At 48.2% G+C, this 27,119-nt stretch overlaps 1 protein-coding gene across 1 annotated transcript in view; it reads right to left on the bottom strand.

The window, feature by feature from the left end:
• cops5 (COP9 signalosome subunit 5) overlaps positions 1-27,119 on the bottom strand; it is a 105,799-nt gene that overhangs the window by 57,962 nt on the left and 20,718 nt on the right. The window contains exons 3-5 of the mRNA XM_072467629.1: positions 12,866-12,994; positions 7,370-7,435; positions 1,796-1,881 (exon numbers count right to left, since the gene is read on the bottom strand). Of these exons, the coding sequence (XP_072323730.1) occupies positions 1,796-1,881; positions 7,370-7,435; positions 12,866-12,994 (281 nt within the window). The remainder of the gene's footprint in view (positions 1-1,795; positions 1,882-7,369; positions 7,436-12,865; positions 12,995-27,119) is intronic.

Genomic DNA, 27,119 nt, shown 5'->3' with positions numbered 1-27,119 from the left:
GTCCTCGATACTACAGAATATAGCCCTTACAAATTATAGATCACAATATGTAGACCACAATATATAGACCGTATAAACTATAAGCGATAAAAGTAGTAAATACTTACCCTACCATACACACCCAATCAGCTGCTTCCACTTGCCCAAAGGTCACTTTTGAATCCAGACATTTCCTAAGAAGCTCCAAACTTCAAGCTATCACTCCACTCAGTCTTTTTTCTCCCTGGCTCTGCTCCCTAACCTTATTTACTAAATTACCGTATTACACTTTTACTGGATTTAACTTTACTTCCCTGTTGTTAATATTGCTTACTGAAATTCAAGGAGCCACTTTTTATACAAAATCCATTTTTCTAGTTAAAGCTACTTAAACTCTATTCCCAATTGGAACTTCTCATCAACCAATCAATTTACCGTTTTCCTGTGATGACATTCCTGGATTGTTTTTCAAACTCAGCACCCTGTCCCAGTAGAGGTGTCCCTTGCAGGTTTGCCCGTCTCTGCTCCCGGAATGGGAGTCAAGTTCTGATCTCATAGATTATCATAGAATTTACAGTGCAGCAGGAGGCCATTCGGCCCATCAAGTCTGCACTGGCTCTTGGAAAGAGCACCCCACCCAAGGTCAACACCTCCACCCTATCCCCATAACCCAGTAACCCCACCCAACACGAAGGGCAATTTTGGACACTATGGGCAATTTATCATGGCCAATCCACCTAACCTGCACATCTTTGGACTGTGGGAGGAAACCGGAGCACCCGGAGGAAACCCACGCACACACGGGGAGGATGTGCAGACTCCGCACAGACAGTGACCCAAGCTGGAATCGAACCTGGGACCCTGGAGCTGTGAAGCAATTGTGCTATCCACAATGCTACCGTGCTGCCTGTGCTGATCTATGCTCAGTAATTTAAGGGATGTTGATAGTGGGGAATTTGATTATGGTAGTACCACTGAACCTGAAGGGAAAAGGTGGTTAAACTCGGGAAATGGTCATTGCATGTGTCACGACTGTTACTTGCCACTAAAAACCGGAGCCTGAATATCATATAGCACCTGCTGCATGAGGGCACAGACTGCTTCATGATCTGAGGATTTGCAGATGGAACCACAATACAATTATCAATGTTTACCCTATTTCAGACCTTATGATGGAGGTAAAGTCATTGATGAAACAGCTGAAGATGGTTGGGTCCAGAACATGATCCTGAGGAACTCCTGCAGAGATGCCCTATGGTTGAAATGAACAAGCAGAAGTATCTTCCTTTGTGCAAGGTATAAATTCCGCCAGTGGAGCGTAACCCTCTTCCCCCATCCCAATTCACATTGACTCCAATTTTACTAGAGCTCCTTGATGTCACACTTGGTCTCTTCAGGGTCAGTGAGGCTATTTGGCAGTAATTAACATTGTTCTAAACCAGGTCATACCTCATTCAACAAACCGCATCCAGAGAAAACCCACGCAGACACGGGGAGAAAGGGCAAACTCCTGTCTGTGTGGAGTTTGCACTTTTTCCCAGTGTCTGTGTGGGTTTCCTCTGGGTGCTCCGGTTTCCTCCCACAGTCAAAATATGTGCAGGTTAGGTGGATTGGCTATGATAAATTGCCCCTTGGAATCGTAGAATCCCTACAATAAGGCGGTGAATGCTGACAGCTTTGCCATCATTACTGCCTCAAAATTCAGATGAGTGACAGGGTACTCTAACACATAACTATTATAGGAAAGCAGCATTATTCACGGTTATTATCGAAACGTATATGCATGCGCGATAAACACTTCCGAGGTGTCACCTACTGTTTGCAGTGTACTCCAAAATCCTCGATTTTGTTAAGTGGAATAGTCTGGTATTCTGAAGGACCTTCATCGGGTGGTTTATAACCCTAAAAAATAAAGTATGCAATAGAATTTTTGAAATACTTTAAAAAGGACAATGCTCTTTAATTTGCCTAGTTAACTGTTTTCTGATCAATGTTTTTCCATCCTTTTATATAAATAAAAAATTGAACTTGATTTCTGCGAATTTACAGAAAATCTAGCAACTACAATTAAAATTAACACACACTTTCACCAGTAAATCTTCAGAAGTTTCTCATAGTCAGTCCTTTGCATCCCTGATTCTTAACTTGCATTTCACCTTTCTAATTTTTGTCTCCATAAATTGATCTGTGATTTCTCTAATTCTTCCCAATTCATAATGATCTTTATGCCATGTGATTCTCTCTGCAATATTTACCCTACTTTTTCCTCCATCTCTGTTCGCTTCACTTCCCAATTCTTTGAAGCTCCTGATGTCTGTCTTGCTAGGAGGTTTCATATTAGTCCAAGATGTATCTTGCAGCCACAACAAAATTAGCATGAAGCCAACGGTCTACAAACATAAACCAATCATGTTTGGCCAGTTGAGAAGCGGAGAGACAAAAAGAGCAAAAGGGAAGTCAACTGAGGGCACCAAAGTAGCTCATCCACGACTTTGTTTCCTCTTCTTTATTCCAATGCTCATGGTAAACCTATCTTCTGGACTCCGTAAACTGAGCTCATCCAAACTCTGTTACAATAATTAGATCCAAACTCAACCAAGTCCCCCTTCCATCAATCACCCATGATCACAGACTTACATTAAAATTCTCATGCTCGTTTTCAAATTCCTCCCCATCTCAGTTTCCTCCTCCTAAAATACCGAGATCTCTGTTTCTCCAATTTTGGCATCTTGAGTATTCCCAATTTTAACCATTCAGTTATTGCCAACCATGCTTTCAGTTGTCTACATCCTAAGCTCTGCAACTCTCTCCTTAGATATCCCTGCTTCTCGACTTCTTTCTCCTCCAACAAGACTGGATTTAAAACTACCTTTTTGACTGAACATTTAGGCATCTATCCTAACCTCGTTCCCTTCCTGCAATGCTTGGGCAGGTATACATCTCCCTTCAAGGATTTCACTGTTTAACGTAGATGCTAAGCTGTTAGTGAAAGATCTGGCATTCAGGTTGGAACCTTGTCTCTTGTAGGTAGTTGCAGAGGACCAGATGGGATTTGTAAAGTGCCGAAGACTGTGTCCAACGTACGGCGACTGACAAACGTGGTTCTTTTCCCAGCAACCAGCCCAGAACCAGAGATAATTGTGTCATGAGTTGCAGAAAAGACGTTTGATAGGATGGAGTGGAGGTACAACTTTGTGGTTTTGGAGAAGTTTTGGTTCAGCCTTAAGTTAGTGTCACGGGGGGGGGGGGGGGCTGCTGCTTCTATACAAGGCTCCTTTGGCCAGCGTTCATAGAAATACCATGAGTTGTTTTTTTCAGTTGCACAGGGCGAGGGTGTCCTATGTCTTCCCTCCTGTTTGCATTAGCGATTAAGCCATTGCCCATATCCCAGACGACTTCGGACAAGTGGAGAGGGATAGTTAGGGATGGAGTGGAACATATGATGCCCCTGCATGCAAATGATCTTTTGTTATATATGAAGGACCCTGGTGGTGCCCACCATGGGGATATAATGACGATGCTGTGGGTCCTTTTACGGATATAAATTAAATCTGGAGACGAGAGAGTATTTTACAGTCAGCACCACGGGGAATGGAGCCAGTCAGGGAATACTTCCTTTTCGCTTGGCCAAGTCCAGCTTCCGGTATTTGGGGGTTGGAGATTGGGCCCGACTCCGAAAACTGAATTATACCAGCCTGGTGAATAAGGTAAATCTGACCTACTAAGGTGGGACAATTTTGATGAACATTTTGCCAAGAATTCTGTTTCTATTTCAGTCTTTCGTCCCAAATCATTCTTTTTTTGGGGGGGGGGGGGGGGGGGTCCACTTAAAAAATATGGAGGCAACTCCATCAACATTTTAAACTGAGGTTGGCCCCCATTTGTGCTAACCACCTGTTCGAGTCGGCGAGGTTGTATGCCACATTTGGGGTGTGGAGGAACAATAATAATAATCTTTATTGTCACAAGCAAGCTCACATTAACACTGCAATGAAGCTATTGTGAAAAGCCCCTCGTTACCACACTCTAGCGCCTGTTCGGATACAGAGGGAGAATTCAGAATGCCCTTCGGGACAAGGGGCTGGAGAGATTTGTGGTCTATTCCTAGAGGGGCAGTTTGCCAGCCTGAAGGAATTGAAAGAGAAGTTTAGGCTCTCAGGCCTAGATTACCTCAGGTACGAAACATTGTTCGACGAACGTTCCACCCTCTTTGATGGGGAGGATCCTTTTGTGCGCAGGGCGAGAGGAGGGTAGTACATTCGGTATATATGGGCGGAGGACTCGGGTCTTGGTGGAGGGAGTGAAAGAGAGGAGGAGCTGGGACCCGTATTGGAGGATGAGGTGTAGAGTGAGGCCCTCCGCAGGGTGAACGCCACATCCTCATGTGCAAGGCTGATGATTAGATTCAGCTTAAAGGTAGTGTTTAGGGCGCACCTGACCAGAGCTAGAATGAGTTGCTTCTTTGCGAGAGTTGAGGACAGGTGCAAGAGGTGTTAATTGTTTGGAAGGGGGTTCATTTTTTCTTTTTTTTTTTTTGGAAGGGTTGTTTTGTAATTTAGCTTGTTGCTCTCTTTTACTGTTGTTTCTATTTTTATACTTTATAAGCTCAAGAAGGTTAATAAAAACATATATATATATATTTAATTTATCCTAATCCCTCCTTATGCAGCTCAAGTGTCAAATTTTGTTTGATAACACTCCCACAAAGTGTCCTGGATGATTTCCGACAATAAAATCACTATATAAATGCAAGTTGTTGTTGCGAGACCAATCGGCAGAGGTCACCAAGAATAGCAGACCTGCAAGTAGAGATTACAAGTATCAGGAGAACAGCTGGTAAAAGCCTCCAAGAGTATTAATGTGACCGAGGCGAGTACATAAAAATTCCAGCCCCTCGAGCCCATTCCGCCATTCAATGCAATTATGGATGATCTCATCTCGGCCTCATCCAAACCATCCTGTCCACTCCCCACAACCCTTCATCTCGCTCATTAAAAACCTATCTCCACTTTGTTTGCTCAGTGTTCCGGTATCCACTGTACTCTGGGGTAGAGATTTCCAGATTCAGGACATTTCAGTTTTAAATCAGCTACCCCTTAGCCAAAAGCAATGGCCTATTGTTCTAGAATGTCCACAAGGGGAAACAACTGCTCTACAAATACCCTGCAAATCCCCTTTAGCATCTTATGTACCTCAATCAGATCTCCTCTCATTCTCCAGTGAGTGGAGGCCTAAACTGTTCAATCTCCTTTCATAAGACAAATCCTTCATCCTTGGAATCAACCTACTGATCGTAGTAGTCCTGTATTAGAGGCCTAAAATCCCAAGCAAGCAGTTGAGGTATAGAAAAAAAAACACCCATACTCAAGGTAGAAGGGACCGCGAAGGCTGAAGCAAGCAATTCAAAAGCTAGCAAGCATCTAAGCAGATGATAAAATTGAAGATATTGAAAGTTAATTGCGGAATAAGGAGCTGCAGCAGACCAGGAAATTCTAAGTGTGTGTCTAGGTTCATTTATTCTCACAATGCTTGTGCTGATTGATATTTAGTGCTAGTGGGAGGGCTACAATTGCACTGTGCTAGCTACACAGGTAAATGTAATGGGAAATGTTGGCGGGCTTCTAGTCAGAGTGTGCTTCCAATACAAGGTTGTTGTTTTTTTTTAAAGAAGCCACACAGCAGAAGAATTTTATGATCCAGGTTACATTTATCTTGGATTCTCTCCCATTGTTTCAAGTAGCGAGTAATTGAGCCGTATAGATTTGGAAGATCCAATATTTAATCACGAGGTCCCCAACCTGCTTCAAGGAGACCACCAACATACCGGTGCCAAAGAAGAACCAGGCAACGTGCCTCAATAACTACCGTCTGGTGGCCCTGACATCAGTCGTAATGAAGTGCTTCGAGACGTTGGTCATGAAGCGCATCAACTTCATACTCCCAGAACACCTTGATCTACTGCAATTTGCATACCGCCGCAACCGGTCCACAGCAGACGCCATCTCCCTGGCCCTACATTCATCCCTAGAACATCTCGACAACAAAGACTCCTACATCAGACTCCTATCTATTGCCTACAGCTCCGCCTTCAACACCATAATCTCAGCCAAGCTCATATCAAAGCTGCAAAACCTAAGGCTTGGCTCCTCACTCTGCAACTGGATCCTCGACTTTCTAACCCATAGACCACAAACAGTAAGAATAAATAACATCTCCTCCACAATAGTCTTCAATACTGGGACCCAGCAAGGCTGCGTACTTAGCCCCCTACTATACATCCTGTGCACACACGACTGTGTGGCAAAATATGGCAAAATATGGTTCTACCTCCATCTACAAGTTTGCTGATGACACGACCATAGTGGGCCGGGTCAGAATACAGGAGGGAGATAGAGAACCCAGTGGAGTGGTGCACCCATAACAATCTATCCCTCAATGCCAGCAAAACTAAAGAGCTGGTCATTGACTTCAGGAAGCAAAGTACTGTACACACCCCTGTCAACATCAACGGGGCCGAGGTGGAGATGGTTAACAGTTTCAAATTCCTAGGGGTGCACTTCACCAAAAATCTGTCCTGGTCCACCCACGTCGACACTACCACCAAGAAAGCACAACAGCGCCTATACTTCCTCAGGAATCTATGGAAATTCGGCATGTCCTCATTAACTCCTACCAACTTTTACAGATGCACCATAGAAAGCATCCTATCTGGCTGCATCACAGCCTGGTATGGCAACTGCTCAGCCCAAGACCGCAAGAAACTTCAGAGAGTCGTGAACACAGCCCAGTCCATCACACAAACCTGCCTCCTATCCATTGACGCCAGCTACCCCACCTCCCGCTGTCTGGAGAAAGCAGGCAACATAATCAAAGACCCCTCCCACCCGGCTTACTCACTCTTCCAACTTCTTCCATCGGGCAGGAGATACAAAAGTCTGAAAACACGCGCAAACAGATTCAAAACAGCTTCTTCCCCGCCGTTACCAGAATCCTAAACGACCCTCTTATGGACTGACCTGATTATTACTGCACTCCTGTATGCTTCACCCGATGCCGGTGTCCATGTATTCACGTTGTGTACCTTGTTTTGTCCTATTATGTATTTTCTTTTCATGTACTTAATGATCTGTTTGAGTTGCTCGCATAAAAATACTTTTCACTGTACCTCGGTACACGTGACAATAAACAAATCCAAATCCAATCCAAGGAGGCGACAGGCAGGGAAGGGTCTCCTCTCCCATTCATTGGCAAATAGCCTATTCACTGTTTAAATTATTTTATGAAACAAAGCCAGGTAGGATAGATGCACAAGGTGTTGGGGTGCAGCCTACAAGAACAAATGGTTTCAAGAGGGAAGAGATTAGGAGAGAAAATTAGCAGGAAGAGTTACCTTAGGATATGTCCTGAATGCCCCCAAGTTTACTTTCCCAGCAGATATAGTTCTTGTTGGGTCAATCTGAAAAAAAAAGTTTTGGTCAGCATAACTTTAAAAATTCCAAACATCAACAAACCAGTAGAATTAGCCTTAAAATGCAACTGAAATATTAACGTGCATTGCACATAGATAGTCCATGTGTGAAAGAATGAATTAAGAGAAGTTCCTAAATTATACACAAAACTAAGTTCACTGTCCTCTTATGCTCCTTAATCCCTCCCTCGATGTAAAACCCTCAAACCGTATTCACCCACCCCCTTGACCTGGTTAGTGGTCACCTCACATGGTGTTGATGCTGCCAATATATGCTGCATCCAGTATATCAATCACTGCCAAGAGTAAGAAAATAGGACTTGAGAAGGAGTAGGCAGGCCATGCAACCCTTCAAGCCTGCTCTGCCATTCGATAAGGTCATGGTTAATCTGGGTATGGTCTCAATTCCAATTTCCTGTCTGCCCTCCCATAACCATGACTCCCTTGTCCATCAAAAATGTGTCTAACTCTGCTTTAAATAAATTCAATGATTCAGCCTCCTTTGCTTTCTGGAGAAGAGAATTCTACATACTAATGACCCTTTGAGAGAGAAAAAAAAAAGTATTTCATTTCCTCATAACACTCTCCACCCCCCCAATCCCATCTCCTCCTTCTGCTTTGGAAAACAATAATTTACCTATTACAGAATTTTCAAAATCCTAACCATCTAATCTTTAGCCCTCTGTTCACAACATTTTTGCACTGATTTGTTCAAACACACCCTAACTTTTGATGCAGTAGCCCCCAATAAACCCTTGCTGTGCCCCCAAGACCAAAGGGTGCAGACTTAAACAGACATGTTCTGATATGGTGGATAACCGATCGAGCTATTTACTGCCAGATTTGTGTCAACACAAAGCACCATTGAGTCCTGCTCCTGTCTGCTAAAACTGCTCACTGTTACAAGATCATTCTGGAATGCAAAGATGACCCCCAGCTGCTTCCCTCAACTGCAAAATACCTGCTTAAGACCTTCTCCCATGTCTCCTCCATCCTCAAATCAAATGATAAGTGCAAGGAACTCATTAACTTACATTTTTTTTAACATTTTTTATTTTTTTTTATTGAGAGCACCCAATTCTTTTTTTCCAATTAAGGGGCAATTTAAATGTGGCCAATTCACCTCCCCTGCACATCTTTGGGTTGTGGGGGCGAGACTCATGCAGACACGGGGAGAATGTGCAAACTCTACACGGACAGCGACCTGGGTCAGGGATCGAACCCAGGTCCTCGGCGCCGTGAGAAGGAGCCCATTAACTTGATTGAGGCCTTCCAATCAGCTGCCTTATCCCTCCGGGACAAACTTCCTCTAAAGCTCCTTCCTGCCTGAAGTAGCATCTTTCTCTAGTTTTTATTTAATCTCCCATCATGAACAGAACGTGGCATGAAGACACATGCCTGCTCCGTCAACCCAATTCCCACAAAACTGTAAGCAACCAACTTCCCTTCTAGTCCCAATGTTAATGGATATTGTTAATGGTTCCCTATCTTCAGGTGTTGTCCCTCTCTTCTCTAAATCTGCCAGCTGATCACTTGCAATGGTTTCATTTCCCCACCCATCTCGCACCATTTGTCAGATTTATCCTTGGACTCCTCATAATTCGCCTTTATGTGCAGCCCCTTGGCGATATCATCCAAAAATCACAACTTTAGTGTTTCCCTGTATGCTGACAACACCGAGTTACCCAACTTTAACTTCACCACTACCTCATTCAATTTCTCCACTGTAGTTTAATTATTAGGCTGATAACAGACATTCTGAATTATTAGGCTGATCTTCTATTGGATGAACAGCAATTTCTTCCAATTAAATACTGTGAAGCCTGCTGGCACACCAGCTCCGTAAGAGGATGGCAGCGAGGGAAATAGGTGGAGTCAAAGATGGCAGGGGAACTACGGGGCGGAGTGCAGGGAAAGTGAATGAGGCTTTTAAGGCCTTTTACGAGGAACTGTATAAGTCCCAGCCCCCAGGGGGAAAAGAGGCGATGCGGCGATTCTTGGATCAGTTGAGGTGCAAGGGTGGAGGTGCCGGAGGTGGCTGCTCTGGGGGCGCCAATTGGGGTGGAGGAGCTGGTTAAAGGACTGGGGAGCATGCAGGCAGGGAGGGCCCCGGGGCCGGATGGGTTCCCGGTGGAGTTTTACAGGAAGTATGTAGACCTGTTAGCCCCGTTGCTGGTAAGGACCTTCAATGAACCAAGGGAGGGGGGACCCTGCCCCCAACAATGTCGGAGGCGACGATCTCTTTGATCTTAAAGCAGGATAAGGACCCACTGCAATGTGGGTCATATAGACCGATCTCGCTCCTTAATGTAGATGCTAAGTTGCTGGCAAAAATGTTGGCCATGAGGATTGAGGACTGTGTTCCGGGGGTGATTCATGAGGACCAGACGGGATTCGTAAAGGGTAGGCAGTTAAACACTAATGTGCAAAGGCTCTTAAATGTGATAATGATGCCACCGGTGGAGGGAGAAGCAGAGATAGTGACAGCCATGGACGCGGAGAAAGCCTTTGATCGGGTAGAGTGGGAGTATCTCTGGGAAGTGTTGAGGAGGTTTGGGTTCGGAGGAGGGTTTATCAGTTGGGTTAAGCTCCTGTATAAAGCCCCGGTGGCGAGTGTGGTCACGAACCGGCGGAGGTCGGAGTATTTCCGGCTGTATCGAGGGACGAGGCAGGGGTGCCCCCTGTCTCCTCTGCTGTTCGCATTAGCAATTGAACATTTGGCGTTACGGGAGTCGGGGAAATGGAAGGGGGTGATTAGAGGGGGAGAGGAACATCGAGTGTCGCTGTATGCAGACGACCTGTTGCTGTATGTGACGGATCCAGTGGAGGGGATGGTTGAGGTAATGCAGATCTTACGGGAGTTTGGAGACTTTGAGCTAAAATCTCAATATGGGAAAGAGTGAGCTCTTTGTGATCCATCCAGGGGACCAGGGAAGAGGGATAGAGGACCTACCGCTGAGGAGGGCGGAAAGGAGCTTTCGATATTTGGGGATTCAGGTAGCTAGGAGCTGGGGGGCACTGCACAAACTCAATTTGACGCGATTGGTGAAACAGATGGAGGAGGATTTTAAAAGGTGGGATATGTTGCCACTCTCGCTGGCGGTAGGGTACAGTCGGTTAAAATGGTGGTCCTCCCGAGATTTCTTTTTGTATTTCAATTGTGATCACGAAGGCCTTTTTCAAGAGGGTGAGCAGGAGCATTACGGGATTGGTGTGGGCAAGCAAGACCCCGCGGGTAAGGAGGGGGTTCTTGGAGCGCAGCAGAGTTAGAGGAGGGTTGGCATTGCCGAATCTGGGTGGTTATTATTGGGCAGCCAACGTGGCAATGATCCGTAGGTGGGTGATGGAGGGAGAGGGGGCGGCGTGGAAGGGATTGGAGATGGCGTCCTGCAAAGGAACGAGCCTGGGGGCGCTGGTGACGGCACCGCCGCCGCTCTCGCCGACAAGGTATACCACAAGCCCGGTGGTGGCGGCAACGCTAAAGATCTGGGGGCAGTGGAGACGGCACAGGGGTGCGACGGGAGCCTTGGTGTGGTCCCCGATCAGAGACAACCATCGGTTTGTCCCAGGAAGGATGGACGGGGGGTTTCAGAGCTGGCATAGGGCAGGGATTAGAAGAATGGGGGACCTGTTCATTGATGGGACGTTTGCGAGCTTAGGGGCGCTGGAGGAGACGTTTGGGCTATCCCCGGGAAACGCTTTCAGGTACATGCAAGTGAGAGCGTTTGTGAGGCGGCAGGTGAGGGAATTTCCGCTACTCCCGGCACAGGGGATTCAAGATAGGGTGATTCTGGGCGTATGGGTCGGAGAGGGCAAGGTGTCGGCGATATACCAGGAGATGAAAGAAGAGGGGGCGGCTTTGGTAGAGGAGCTGAAGGGTAAATGGGAGGAGTTGGGGGAGGAGATTGAGGAGGGGCTATGGACTGATGCCCTAAGTAGGGTTAATTCCTCTTCTTCGTGTGCCAGGCTTAGCCTGATACAATTTAAGGTGGTTCATCGAGCGCATATGACGGGGGCGAGGCTGAGTAGGCCTAGACCATCTCGCGGAGCGTTAGATGAAGGTCGGACAGGAGCAGCAGCAACCCAGGGGGGGTGGGGGGGAGGGACATCGTTCGTGTTTGGGGGGGGGGGGGGGGGGGGAAGAGTGGGGGTTCCTTTGGGGGGCATGTGAGCAAGAAAGCACATGAATGATCCTAAAACTGACATGTACGGGAAGAATCCAATGTACAATGTTCTGTATTTTATTGACTTGCCACGTTCATGTCTTGCCACGCAAGTTCTTTTTCTTTTCTTTGTTAAGGGGGGGGGGGGTTTGTTTGTAAGATGGAGAATATTGTTATTGAAAAATTCTTAATAAAAATATATTAAAAAAAATACTGTTGATGCACAATCAATACGCTTGAGTCCACGTGGAGTCATATTGATTCAGCTTTAATCAGGTAGAACTGTACCCAGCAGCAAAGTTACAGAAGTGAAGGCTGCTGGGGACGGCACAGGTTCTTATACCCCGCCTCTCAGGGCGGGGCTATGTACATTGCCCAATGGTAGACCCCGCGGTCTAGCCAATGGTTATTCCTCTCTCTGGTACCGCAATACCTGGTATTACCACAACTGTGAAGCCATTTCTCATGGTGTACTAGCTGGAGTTTCATCAATTAAAAGGCACATTAAAGATCCAAGGGTAGAAATCTCAATATTTCCTGTACCATATATTAGTTAATGTAGGAACAGTAAAATATGATGATGAAATGCTTGGCTAGAGTGAAGGTGCAGGAAGTTCATGAATCATTGGGATTAGATCTGCAGAGGGAAAGTCTTGAGTGGATGTGCCTGACTGAACGGATGGAACTGATGTCTTCACTGCCAGAGTAAAGAGTCATGATGTGGAGATGCCGGCTGGAGATGTGACTCACCTGATGAAGGAGCTACGCTCCGAAAGCTAGTGATTCCAAATAATCCTGTTGGACTTTAACCTGGTATTGTAAGACTTCTTAAAGTAAAGAGTGTCACGGAGAAAGGTTTAAATTTGTTAGAAGCAATATGGTAGGGGAAGGAGAGAGGAACACTGATGAAACCGAAAGAAAGTAAAAATGGCCAAAGAAAAATTAATAAAAGAGGGAAGAGGGAGAAGGAATTAAAATGAGTAAGACTACTAGCAGGAGGTTTGCGATCCATTCACATAAATGCACAAAAGTATTTTGTGAATAAAATTGGTTAGCCAAAAGCATAAAGTGCTTAGTGAAATATAATAACATTAACACAGACATGGCTCAAATTGCAGAAAAGTCTGAAACTTAGATGTTCCAAGTTGCTACCAGGGGAATTTAAAATGGCAAAAGTTGGCAGGAAGTGCATGAAGATTTTAAATATATTAATAATGTATTTCAGGTAAAATATAAATAAAAATAGGGCACATACCACAACTGCTACAAATGGTTCCTGGAACTGTTGATTTAACATCTGTGTACTAACATCTATTCCTGAAAGCCAGCATCCATAACCTGGATGACTGTGATACCAGCCAATTGCATTTTCAAGACGCCCAACCTGAAGTAATTGGAAAATAAAGTTAAATACGGACAGAATTTGAAAAAAAAGAGAGAAAAAATTGTTTAAATACATTCAAGCACAAAATAAAAAGGTTTTACAAGTTTTGTTTTAAACTGAAAATGCCTCACGACAACGCAAGCAAATCTGGTGTGAGGAATTGTTAAAAGTAGCTATCAGAAACAAAACTGCAGATGCTGGAATTTTGAAACAAAAAAAAAAGAATCAACACATCAGTCAGCACCTGCTGTTGCATTAATATTTCAGGTGTAGACCTTCATCAGAACTGATGAACAGCGTACACCTTAAATATGAAATCAATTCACTCCACAGATGCTGATTAAACTGTAAAAAAAACCCAAATTAAACTGTCCTGTGACCTATAAATATTTGTTCGGCCCATTGCAGTCTTTTCAAAATATTTTAAACAGTAAATGTTGACAGCAGGCTTGAAGCAGGTATTAATTCGAATTGAGTGATGGAGCTCAACTAACATCTTCAGCTGATGCCAAATTATTCCTTGGATTTATAACGGTTTCCTTCTCTACTTCAATTGACTCAATTCTAATAATCAGGTTCAGAAATTCCTTTAAATAATACCCCTAAAATGACAGAGAAGCATGCATTGTGCAGTTTTCCTAGTCTTTATTTCAAAATATTAGCCATAATTGTTTGTAACTGATTTTTTTTTTTATATAAATATTTTATTCAAAATTTTTGGTCAACCAACACAGTACATTGTGCATCCTTTACACAATATTATAACAACACAAATAACAATGACCTATTTTATAAACAAAAAAAAAAACCAAAAAAAAAGAATAAATAATAAATAACAAAAATGAAAACTAACCCTAATTGGCAACTGCCTTATCACAAGTAACACTCTCCAAAAACATAATTTAACAGTCCAATATATAATTATCTGTAGCAACGACCTATACATATTATACAGTATATATTAACAACCCTGAGAGTCCTTCTGGCTCCTCCTCCTCCCCCCCCCCCCCCCCCCCCCCCCGATCCTGGGCTGCTGCTGCTGCCTTCTTTTTTCCATTCCATCTATCTTTCTGCGAGGTATTCGACGAACGGTTGCCACCGCCTGGTGAACCCTTGAGCCGACCCCCTTAGGACGAACTTAATCCGCTCTAGCTTTATAAACCCTGCCATGTCATTTATCCAGGTCTCCACCCCCGGGGGCTTGGCTTCTTTCCACATTAACAATATCTTGCGCCGGGCTACTAGGGACGCAAAGGCCAAAACATCGGCCTCTCTCGCCTCCTGCACTCCCGGCTCTTGTGCAACCCCAAATATAGCCAACCCCCAGCTTGGTTCGACCCGGACTCCTACTACTTTTGAAAGCACCTTTGTCACACCCATCCAAAACCCCTGTAGTGCCGGGCATGACCAAAACATATGGGTATGATTCGCTGGGCTTCTCGAGCACCTCGCACACCTATCCTCCACCCCAAAAAATTTACTGAGCCGTGCTCCAGTCATATGCGCCCTGTGTAATACCTTAAACTGAATCAGGCTTAGCCTGGCACACGAGGACGATGAGTTTACCCTGCTTAGGGCATCTGCCCACAGCCCCTCCTCGATCTCCTCCCCCAGCTCTTCTTCCCATTTCCCTTTTAGTGCATCTACCATAGTCTCCCCTTCGTCCCTCATTTCCCTATATATATCTGACACCTTACCATCCCCCACCCATGTCTTTGAGATCACTCTGTCCTGCACCTCTTGTGTCGGGAGCTGCGGGAATTCCCTCACCTGTTGCCTCGCAAAAGCCCTCAGTTGCATATACCTGAATGCATTCCCTTGGGGCAACCCATATTTCTCGGTCAGCGCTCCCAGACTCGCGAACTTCCCATCCACAAACAGATCTTTCAGTTGCGTTATTCCTGCTCTTTGCCACATTCCATATCCCCCATCCATTCCCCCCGGGGCAAACCTATGGTTGTTTCTTATCGGGGACCCCCCCAATGCTCCGGTCTTTCCCCTATGCCGTCTCCACTGTCCCCAAATCTTCAGTGTAGCCACCACCACCGGGCTTGTGGTGTAGTTCCTCGGTGAGAACGGCAATGGGGCTGTCACCATAGCCTGTAGGCTAGTCCCCCTACAGGACGCCCTCTCTAATCTCTTCCACGCCGCTCCCTCCTCCTCTCCCATCCACTTACTCACCATTGAAATACTAGCGGCCCAATAATACTCACTTAGGCTAGGTAGTGCCAGCCCCCCCCCCCCATATCCCTGCTACGCTGTAAGAATCCCTTCCTCACTCTCGGGGTCTTCCCGGCCCACACAAAACCCATGATGCTCTTTTCAATCCTTTTTTAAAAAAGCCTTCGTGATCACCACCGGGAGGCACTGAAACACAAAGAGGAATCTCGGGAGGACCACCATCTTAACCGCCTGCACCCTCCCTGCCAGTGACAGGGATACCATATCCCATCTCTTGAAATCCTCCTCCATTTGTTCCACCAACCGCGTTAAATTTAAACTATGCAATGTGCCCCAATTCTTGGCTATCTGGATCCCCAGGTAACGAAAGTCCCTTGTTACCTTCCTCAACGGTAGGTCCTCTATTTCTCTACTCTGCTCCCCTGGATGCACCACAAACAACTCACTTTTCCCCATGTTCAATTTATACCCTGAAAAATCCCCAAACTCCAAGTATCCACATTATTTCTGGCATCCCCTCCGCCGGGTCTGCCACGTAGAGTAGCAAATCGTCCGCATACAAAGATACCCGGTGTTCTTCTCCTCCTCGAAGTACTCCCCTCCACTTCTTGGAACCCCTCAACGCTATCGCCAGGGGCTCAATCGCCAGTGCAAACAATAATGGGGACAGAGGGCATCCCTGCCTTGTCCCTCTATGGAGCCGAAAATATGCAGATCCCCGTCCATTCGTGACCACGCTCGCCATCGGGGCCCTATACAACAGCTGCACCCATCTAACATACCCCTCTCCAAAACCAAATCTCCTCAACACCTCCCACAAATAATCCCACTCCACTCTATCAAATGCTTTCTCGGCATCCATCGCCACTACTATCTCCGTTTCCCCCTCTGGTGGGGGCATCATCATTACCCCTAACAGCCTCCGTATATTCGTGTTCAGCTGTCTCCCCTTCACAAACCCAGTTTGGTCCTCGTGGACCACCCCCGGGACACATTCCTCTATTCTCATTGCCATTACCTTGGCCAGGATCTTGGCATCTACATTTAGGAGGGAAATAGGTCTATAGGACCCGCATTGTAGCGGGTCCTTTTCCTTCTTTAAGAGAAGCGAAATCGTTGCTTCAGACATAGTCGGGGGCAGTTGTCCCCTTTCCTTTGCCTCATTAAAGGTCCTCGTCAATACCGGGGCGAGCAAGTCCACATATTTTCTATAGAATTCGACTGGGAATCCATCCGGTCCCGGGGCCTTTCCCGCCTGCATGCTCCTAATTCCTTTCACCACTTCTTCTACCTCGATCTGTGCTCCCAGTCCCACCCTTTCCTGCTCTTCCACCTTGGGAAATTCCAGCCGATCCAAAAAGCCCATCATTCTCTCCCTCCCATCCGGGGGTTGCACTTCATATAATTTTTTATAAAATGTCTTGAACACTCCATTCACTCTATCCACTCCCCGCTCCATCTCTCCTTCCTCATCCCTCACTCCCCCTATTTCCCTCGCTGCTCCCCTTTTCCTCAATTGGTGTGCCAGCAACTTGCTCGCCTTCTCGCCATATTCGTACTGTACACCCTGTGCCTTCCTCCATTGTGCCTCTGCAGTGCCCGTAGTCAGCAAGTCAAATTCTACATGTAGCCTTTGCCTTTCCCTGTACAGTCCCTCCTCCGGTGCTTCCGCATATTGTCTGTCCACCCTCAAAAGTTCTTGCAGCAACCGCTCCCGTTCCTTACTCTCCTGCTTCCCTTTATGTGCCCTTATTGATATCAGCTCCCCTCTAACCACCGCCTTCAACGCCTCCCAGACCACTCCCACCTGGACCTCCCCATTATCATTGAGTTCCAAGTACTTTTCAATGCACCCCCTCACCCTTAGACACACCCCGTCATCGGCCATTAGTCCCATGTCCATTCTCCAGGGTGGGCGCCCTCCTGTTTCCTCCCCTATCTCCAAGTCTACCCAGTGTGGAGCGTGATCCGAAATGGCTATAGCCGTATACTCCGTTCCCCTCACCTTCGGGATCAACGCCCTTCCCAGCACAAAAAAGTCTATTCGCGAGTAGACTTTATGGACATAGGAGAAAAACGAGAACTCCTTACTCCTAGGTCTGCTAAATCTCCACGGGTCTACACCTCCCATCTGCTCCATAAAATCTTTAAGTACCTTGGCTGCTGCCGGCCTCCTTCCAGTCCTGGACTTCGACCTATCCAGCCCTGGTTCCAACACCGTATTAAAATCTCCCCCCATTATCAGCTTTCCCATCTCTAGGTCCGGAATGCGTCCGAGCATCCGCCTCATAAAATTGGCATCATCCCAGTTCGGGGCATATACGTTTACCAAAACCACCGTCTCCCCCTGTAGTTTGCCACTCACCATCACGTATCTGCCCCCGTTATCCGCCACTATAGTCTTTGCCCCGAACATTACCCGCTTCCCCACTAATATAGCCACCCCCCTGTTTTTCGCATCTAGCCCCGAATGGAACACCTGCCCCACCCATCCTTTGCGTAGCCTAACCTGGTCTATCAGTTTCAGGTGCGTTTCCTGTAACATAACCACATCTGCCTTAAGTTTCTTAAGGTGTGCGAGTACCCGTGCCCTCTTTATCGGCCCCGTTCAGCCCCCTCACGTTCCACGTGATCAGCCGGGTTGGGGGGCTTCCTACCCCCCCCCCCCCCCTTGTCGATTAGCCATCCCCTTTTTCCAGCTCCTCACCCGGTTCCCACGCAGCTGTATCTCCCCCAGGCGGTGCCCCCCCGCCCATCCCCTCCCATACCAGCTCCCCCCTCTCCCCAGCAGCAGCAACCCAGTAATTCCCCCCCCCCCCCCCCATGTTGCTCCCAGAAGTCAGCAAACTCTGGCCGACCTCGGCTTCCCCCCGTGACCTCGGCTCGCACCGTGCGACGCCCCCTCCTTCCTGCTTCTCTATTCCCGCCATGATTATCATAGCGCGGGAACCAAGCCCGCGCTTCTCCCTTGGCCCCGCCCCCAATGGCCAACACCCCATCTCCTCCACCTCCCCTCCTCCCCCCATCACCACCTGTGGAAGAGAGAAAAGTTACCACATCGCAGGATTAGTACATAAAACTCCTCTTTCCCCCCTTTTTAACCCCCCTCTTCGCTCCCCACATTCGCCCCACCACTTTGTTCAAACGTTCTTTTTAATAACCCGCTCATTCCAGTTTTTCTTCCACAATAAAAGTCCACGCTTCATCCGCCGTCTCAAAGTAGTGGTGCCTCCCTCGATATGTGACCCACAGTCTTGCCGGTTGCAGCATTCCAAATGTTATCTTCTTTTTATGAAGCACCGCCTTGGCCCGATTAAAGCTCGCCCTCCTTCTCCCCACTCCAGTCTTGATAAACGCGGATCACCGCGTTCTCCCATTTGCTGCTCCGAGTTTTCTTTGCCCATCTAAGGACCATTTCTCTATCCTTAAAACGGAGGAATCTCACCACTATGGCTCTGGGAATTTCTCCTGCTCTCGGTCCTCGCGCCACCATCACTCGGTATGCTCCCTCCACCTCCAACGGACCCGCCGGGGCCTCCGCTCCCATTAACGAGTGCAGCATCGTGCTCACATATGCCCCGACATCCGCTCCCTCCGCACCTTCAGGAAGACCAAGAATCCTCAGGTTGTTCCTCCTTGCGTTGTTCTCCAGTGCCTCCAACCTTTCCACACATCGTTTCTGATGTGCCTCATGCGTCTCCGTCTTCACCACCAGGCCCTGTATGTCGTCCTCATTCTCGGCTGCCTCTGCCTTCACGACCCGAAGCTCCCGCTCCTGGGTCTTTTGTTCCTCCTTTAGCCCTTCGATCGCCTGTAGTATCGGGGCCAACAGCTCTTTCTTCATTTCCTTTTTGAGCTCTTCCACACAGCATTTCAAGAACTCTTGTTGTTCAGGGCCCCATGTTAAACTGCCACCTTTCGACGCCATCTTGGTTTTTGCTTGCCTTCCTTGCCGCTGTTCTAAAGGATCCACTGCAATCCGGCCACTTTCTCCTCCTTTTTTCATCCGTATCCAGGGGGGATTCCCTTCTGATTTACCGCACAGTGTTTTTAGCCGTCAAAATTGCCGTTGGGGCTCCTATCAAGAGCCCAAAAGTCCGTTTCACCGGGAGCTGCCGAAACGTACGACTCAGCTGGTCATCGCCGCACCCGGAAGAGTAACTGATTTTTAAACATTTGCCCCAATGAGGTGTCATTTAGGAAACATGGCTTAAACAAAGGCATTTTTGCTCATCAGCTGTTAGTAAAGCTAAACAGCACCACCTGCTGGTTTACTAAAGCACTTATTGTTTCTGGTTTGAGTAAAATAAAATAACTTTTTTAGTCAATGAAAATTTGATCTAGCCATTAAAATCCAAGTTTGTCGTGCCTCGCTAATGAATGAATAACCACATGTCAAATATTTCTGTACTTGGGTATATCAGCACCAGGTGTTGGGGGATGAAGAGAGTGAATCTGGACTGTTCCTTACACCTATCTAGTTTTGGATTCTATACCTAGATAAATAACCATTCTAGTTCTGCCCAACTGAACATTGATTAATAGAATTTCACAAGCATTCACATCTTCTGAATAATTTTCACCCATAACATTTTTTCTGGGTAACTAGGAGCAATTAGGAGAAAACCAAGAGAAAGTGGCAGGCTAACAATCGCTATGGAGACATTGGGCTGGACTACAACTGGGCAGCAAATATAGCCATGGTTAGGAAGTGGGTAATAGTGGTGGGATCGGTGTGGGAGCTGATAGAGGCAGCCTCTTGCAAGGGCACTCGTTTAGGGGCACTGCTAACAGCGCCTCTGCCGTTCTCGCCAGCCAGGTCCTCCGCGTGCCTGGTGGTGATGGGGCGGCAGCACCTGGGGTTTGAGCACAATCAGTGGGAACCACAGGTTTACCCAAAGGTGGGATCGAACAGTTTGGGGTCCCAATTGTGGGGGGCAGTTTTTTGAGCTCAGAGGAACTGGAAGAGGTGTATGAGCTACCCAGCAGGAATGGGTTCTGGTGCGGACAGTACAGGATTATGTTAGGAAGCAGGTGTCGTCCTTTCTTGAACTGCTGCCCCTGGGACTGCAGGACAAGGTGCTTTCGAAAACAGGAATTGGCAAAGGTAGGGTGCCGGAGATTTATAAGGAATTGTTGGACTGAGAGGGTGTGCCAATAGGAGAAGTTAAGTGGAAGTGGGAGGAACAGCTTTTGGGGGAGGAGTGGGGGGGTTGAAGAGAGGGAGAGAGGAATGGAGGCTGGAGCGTGAACGCATTATCTTTGTGTGCTAGGCTTAGTCTCAATCAATTTAATGTAGTCCATAGGGTGCATATGATGTTGGCCAGAACGAGCAGATTCTTTGAGAAGATAGAGGATAGGTGCAGGGGGGCGCTCGGTCCACTTCAGGGGCCTTACCCAGCATCCCTTGTGCCACCGGCATCGAGACGTACCTTGTGGCACTAGCACCTTCCACTCCTTCATGCAGGCCCACTATTCACAGATTCTGCCTTCTCGAGGTATTCTTCTGCTCCTTCACCTTTGCCCTCAACATTTTACACAGGTCTCCTAGGAGCCCCATCTCTGCCTCCAAAGCTACCACACGATCACTGTGGTCCGAGATCACTCCTTCGATTTTTCAAATCTGCGGCCCCTGCATCTCCAAACACTTCTCCACCCGTTCCAACAAACTTTTCAGGGGTGCCACAGCTCTTTTGATGGCCTTCGAGTGATCCTCCGCATTTCTTTCCTCTGCTGCCGGAATTCCTCCTTAATAAAATCCATCAACTGCTCCATCTGGGGCTTTTCACTTTACAGCAGCACTTTCCCCGCCGCCTTGCTTACACTGGCTGCTGCTGCAGTACAGGCTTCCTCGAGGTCTTCTGCAGGATTGATAATCAGTGGATATACCAATCCCGGTGGAAAACTACTCCTCCACCAATGCCTTTTCAGCAAAGTTCCACCCAGTATCGGGTAAAAAGAGCTCTTTTCTGTGCCTTCAAGCAGGAGCTGCCCTGGGTCATAGTATTTACAGTGCAGAAGGAGGCCATTCGGCCCATCGAGTCTGCACCGGCTCTTAGAAAGAGCACCCTACCCAAGGTGTGACCACTCACATCATGGCTACCAACGGAAGTCAAAAGGAATGAAACCTGCCGGACCCCAGCATCGAACCAGGCACTGGAAACAAGAACAGCTAACCCAGCACTGTCATCCCTGCAAAGTCCTCCTCACTAACATCTGGGAGCATGTGCCGAATTTGGGAGAGTTGCCTCACAGATTAGTTAAGCAACAGCCTGACACCATCTTACTCACAGAATCACACCTTACAGACCATGTCCCAGATACAACTATCACCATTCCTGGATATGTTCTGTCTCACCGGCAGGCCAGACCCAGCAGAGGTGGCAGAACAGTGGTACACAGTCAGGAGGGAGTTGCCCTGGGAGTCCTCAACGTCGACTCTGGACCCCATGAAGTCTCATGGTTTCAGTTAAATATGGGCAAGGAAACCTTCTGCTGATTACCACATATAGGCCACCATCAGCTGATGAATCAATACTCCTCCATATTGAACACCACTTAGAGGAAGCACGGAGAGTGGCATGGTCACAAATATGCTCTAGGTGGGGGACTTCAATGGTCATCACCAAGAGTGGCTCAGTAGTACCACCACAGACCAAGCTGGCCGGGTCCTAAAGGACATAGCTGCTAGACTGGGACTGCAGCAGGTGGTGAGGGAACAAACAAGAGGAAAAAACATACTTGACCTCATCAACTGCCTGCTGCAGATACATCTGTCCATGAGTGTATCGGTAGAAGTGACCACCGCACAGTCCTTGTGGAGACAAAGTGCCGTCTTCACATTGAGGATACTCTCCATCATGTAGTGTGGCACTACCACATGCTAAATGGGATAGACTTCTAACAGATCCAGCAACTTAAGACTGGGCATCCATAAGGCGCTGTGGGACATCAGCAGCAGCAAAATTGTATTCAACCATAATCTACAACCTCATGGCCCAGCAAATCCCCCACTCTACCATTACCACCAAGCCAGGGGATCAACCCTGGTTCAAAGAAGAGAGCAGGAGAGCATGCCAGGAGCAACATCAGGCATACTGAAAATGAGGTGTCAACCAGGTGAAGCTACAACACAGGACTACTCGTGTGCCGAACAGCATAAATAGAGCTAAGTGATTCCACAATGAACACATCAGATCCAAGCTCTGCAGTTTTGCCACATCCAGCCGTGAATGGTGGTGGACAATTAAGCAACTCACTGGAGGCGGCCGCTCCAGAAATATCCCCATCCCTTTTTTTTTTAATAAACATTTTATGGAGATATTTATGGTTTTATAACAATAACAAAAGAAACAGTGTACATACCAATATAAACATAGTGCAAAGGCCGTCTTCCTCCCTCACAGGTCTCACCTTTCTAACACCCTAGTCTAAACTAAACAAAACGCCAACCCCCACCCCCTTTCTGCTGACGGTTAATTTTCCCCAAAGAAGTTGACGAACGGCTGCCACCTCCGGACGAACCCTAACATTGACCCTCTCAGGGCGAACTTGATTTTCTCCAAACAGAGAAAGCTAGCCATATCAGTTCGCCAGGTCTCCGACTTTGGGGGCTTTGAGACTCTACAAGCCAATAGTAGCCGTCTCCAGGCTACCAGAGAGGCAAAGGCCAGAACGTCTGCCTCTTTCTCCTCCTGGATTCCCGGGTCTTCCGACACTCCGAAAATCGCCACCTCTGGACTCGGTACCACCCTTGTTTTTAACACCTTGGACATGACATCCGCAAACCCCTGCCAGAATCCCCTAATTTTCGGGCATGCCCAGAACATATGAACATGGTTCACTGGCCCTCCCGTACACCTGTCTTCTACCCCAAAGTACCTGCTCATCCGGGCCACTGTCATGTGAGCCCGATGCACGACCTTAAACTGTATCAGGCTGAGTCTGGCACATGTTGTGGACGCGTTGACTTTACTCAACGCATCTGCCCAGAGACCATCCTCTAGCTCTCCTCCTAACTCCTCTTCCCATTTGTGTTTCAGCTCCCCAGTCTGCGTTTCCGTGACCCCATGAATTCCTTATAAACGTCCGAAACCTACTTCCGGTGACGGCGGGCGGGAGGCGGCCGCACAATGGAGGGATCCCGTTCGGGAATGGCATTTTCGGGGCTTTAAGCCCGGTCCCATGGTCCACGGAGGCGGCAGAAGCAGGGAGAAGGCACGGAGGAGGCACAGTGAAGACACAGGAGGAAAAAAAAACAAAGAAAAATGTCGAGGGTGAGCAAAAAAAACGGCCGGAAAAAAAACAGCTGACGGTCCGTCGGGGAGTGGAAAGGTCACCGCGGGGTCACCAGGAAAAATGGAGGCTGGAGCACCAGAGAAGGCCGCACTGCTTACGGCTGAAGAAATAACTAAGGTGATGGATGCGGAATTTGAAAAGCAGTTGGCGCAGATTGCGAAATGCATGGAGACGGTGAGGAAGGAGATGAGGGAGGTTTTGAGTGTGCTGGTGGAGGAGGCGGTTTCCCCGGTGAGGACAGAGGTGGTGAGCGCAGTGGCGGAGGTGCGAGAGCAAGGGGAGGCGCTGAAGGAAGTGGAGGAGACGTTATTGCAGCACGGTGATCAACTTGCCTCAATGGGGAAAGAGATGCGGAAGGTGATGGATCTGTGAGGGAAAATGTAAGACCTGGAAAACAGATCCAGGCGACAGAATTTGAGGATTGTGGGGCTGCCCGAAGGAGTTGAAGGACCGAAGCCGACTGAGTATTTTGCCGCGATGCTGGCAAAACTATTGGGGGAGGGGGCGGATACCTCCCGATATGAACTGGATCGGGCTCATCGGTCGTGGAGGCCTGTACCAAAGGCGAGTGAGCCGCCAAGGGCAGTGACTCGGTGCTTCCGTAGGTACAGTGTGAAGGAGAAGGTCCTGAGCTGGGCCAAGCAGAAGCGGGTGGTGCAGTGGGCTGGAGCTGGTATACGTGTATACCAGGATATTAGCAAGGTGCGGTGCGGCATTGTATATCCAGCGAAGCTGAGGGTGACTTACAAGCTCAGGGACTTTTATTTTGGAACAGCGGAAGCAGCGGAGGAGTTTGCGAAAGCAGAAGGACTGTGGCAGAACTGACAAATTGAGGAATGGCCATGTGCCGATGTAACCTCATGACTGGATTTTCTTCTTTTTTGTATCACTGCGCACTACACTGCGGTGTAGAGGCTAAAGGAGCCAATGTGGTATATATTTGGACAAGGGAAGGGATGGGACTTTCACTCGAAATGTGGGTTCTTTGGGGTGTAGGTGGATATGCGGGGTTTGTGTGCTAAAAGGGGATCTTTGGGCTTTCCTGGGGCCGGGCAAGTGGGAAAGGGACCCGGGCGGTGGCCTCCACGCTGGCCGGTTTAAGCCGGCCAGTGAACGGGAGTGAGGTGGGGGGAGGGGCTGCGGCCATCGGAGCCTGACAGAACAGGGTCCGAGTGGTCTAGCCAGGGTGGAAAGTTGGGGGGAAGGAACAGAGGTTGGGAGGAGGAGTTTAACAAGAGGCAGTGGACGGGAGGAGCTGGAGACCTGGGGTGGGGGTGGAAGCTGTGTAAGATTAAGGGTGACTACGGGTAATCCCTGATTCCTTTTTGTCATTTGTTTATGTAAACATGCGGGTTGAGGTTTGGGGGTTGGTGGGTAGATGGGATCGTTGTTATTATGGGGACTGACATATCTTGCTGATTATTGTTTATTTTGATGGATGTAAATGTGGGAGAAAACGTGAAAAAGGAGAATAAAAAAATTATTTTTTTTAAAAACTCCGAAACCCTCCTTTCTCCCACCCACATTTTGGAAACTACCCTGTCAAGTATCCTACTTGGTGGTAAGAGCGGGAAGGTGAGACCTGCCTGCGTAGGAAATCTCGCGCCTGCAGATACCTAAACTCATTTCCACCCGTCAGTTCGAATTTCTCCTCCAACTCCCTCAGGCTGGGGAAGCCCCCCTCTTATAAACAGATCTCCCATCCTCTCGATCCCTGCTCTTTGCCATCTCCGGAACCCTCCATCTAACCTCCCCGGTGCAAACCGATGGTTATGATTGGAGACCAGACCAATGCTCCCTCTGCTCCCACAATGGAGGAAACATGCATGCCTCATTAAATGTCCTCATCAGCAGCGACCCCAGTATCCCAGAGAACCCTGGTCCCGTGGCTTTACCCACCTGCATGGCCTTCAGCCCTTCTGCTATTTCCTCCAACCCGATCGGGGCCCCCAGTCCTTCTACCAACTCTTCGTCAACCTTCGGGAACCTCAGCCCTCCTAAGAATTGCCTCATCCCCTCCGGCCCAGCTGGGGGTTCCAACTCATACAGCCTGCTGTAAAACTCCTTAAACGCCTCATAAATCCTGCTGAATCTCCGACCAGGTTCCCATCCCTTACTTTTCCAATCTCCCTGGCTGCCTCCCTCTTTCGGAGTTGCTGTGCGAGCATTCTACTGGCCTTCTCTCCATACTCAGATATTGCCGCCCTCGCCTTCCTCAGCTGCTCCATCGCCTTCCCTGTAGTTAACAAGCCAAACGCCACCTGAAGCCTCTGTCGCTCACTTAAAAGCACTGCCTCTGCAGTCTCCGCATATCTCCTGTCGATCCGAAGTATTCCCCTTATCAGTAGGTCCGTCTCTGCTCTGTCTACCTTCTCCCTGTGGGCCCGTATCAAGATCAGCTCCCCTCTAACCACCGCCTCCCAGACCATTGTACCAGAGACGACCCCCGTATCATTAACTTCCAGATAGTTCTGGATACATTTCCTCACCCGCCCGCACACCTCCTCATCCGCTAACAGTCTGACATCCAATCTCCAGTGCGGGCGATGGCCACTCTCCTTGCTCGCCTGTAGGTCCACCCAGTGCGGGGCATGGTCCGAGACTGTAATCGCTGAATACTCAGTGTCCACTACCCCCGTGAGTAAAGCCCTGTTCGAGATTTAAAAAAGTCAATCCGGAAGTACACTTTGTGCACGTGTGAGTAAAAGGAGAACTCCTTCACTTTCTGCCGCCCAAATCTCCATGGGTCCACACCCCCATCTGCTCCATAAGCCCCTTTAGCTCCTTTGCCATTGCTGGCACCCTGCCTGTCCTTGAGCTCGACCGGTCTAGCCTTGGGTCAATGACTGTGTTGAAGCCTCCCCCCCCACCAAACGACAAATTTATGCAAATCCAGGTCCGGGATCTTCACCAACATCCTCCACATAAACTCCACATCATCCCAATTTGGCGCATAAACATTCACGACTACCACCAGCAGCCCTTCCAGCTTCCCACGAATCATGATGTAACAGCCTCCCACATCCGCAACTATTCTTCCCGCCTCTAATGACACTCGCTTATTAATCAGGATCGCGACCCCTCTAGTCTTAAGAGTCCAGCCCCGAGTGAAAAACCTGTCCGACCCATCCCTTCCTTAATCTAATCTGATCGGTTATTCTAAGGTGCGTCTCCTGCACCATTGCCACATCCACCTTCAATCACCTCAAATGCGCGAACACGCGTGCCCTCTTAACCGTCCCATTTAGCCCTCTTACATTCCATCTGATCAGTCTGGTTGGGGAGGCTTCTCCCCGCCTCCCCGCCGATCAGCCATCACCTTTCTTAGGCCAGTCTCCAGCTCGCGCCCGCGCATCCGCAGGCCCACCCCAGGCAGCCCCCGTCCCCAACCTCCCCCTCCAATACTATGCAAACCGCCCCCTTCAACAAGCATAACATCTGCTCATCCCCACTGCGCTTCCGTGAGCCAGCCTGCCCAGATAGCTTGGTAGCCCCGCCCATGGCGCCAGGCATTTCCCCACCTATTGTTCCCCCCCACTTCCCCCACTCGGACACACGTATGCAAAAGAAAACAATCCCAACCCAATTGCCCAAAAGAAACACAAAGAAAATTAAAAAAAGAACTCCACATCTAAAGTACACACCT

Source organism: Scyliorhinus torazame, chromosome 11 (assembly GCF_047496885.1).
Source record: "Scyliorhinus torazame isolate Kashiwa2021f chromosome 11, sScyTor2.1, whole genome shotgun sequence".
Classification (NCBI taxonomy): Eukaryota; Metazoa; Chordata; class Chondrichthyes; order Carcharhiniformes; family Scyliorhinidae; genus Scyliorhinus; species Scyliorhinus torazame.
The sequence above is the reverse complement of the archived record's forward strand: the minus strand, read 5'-3'. Positions and strand labels throughout refer to the sequence as shown.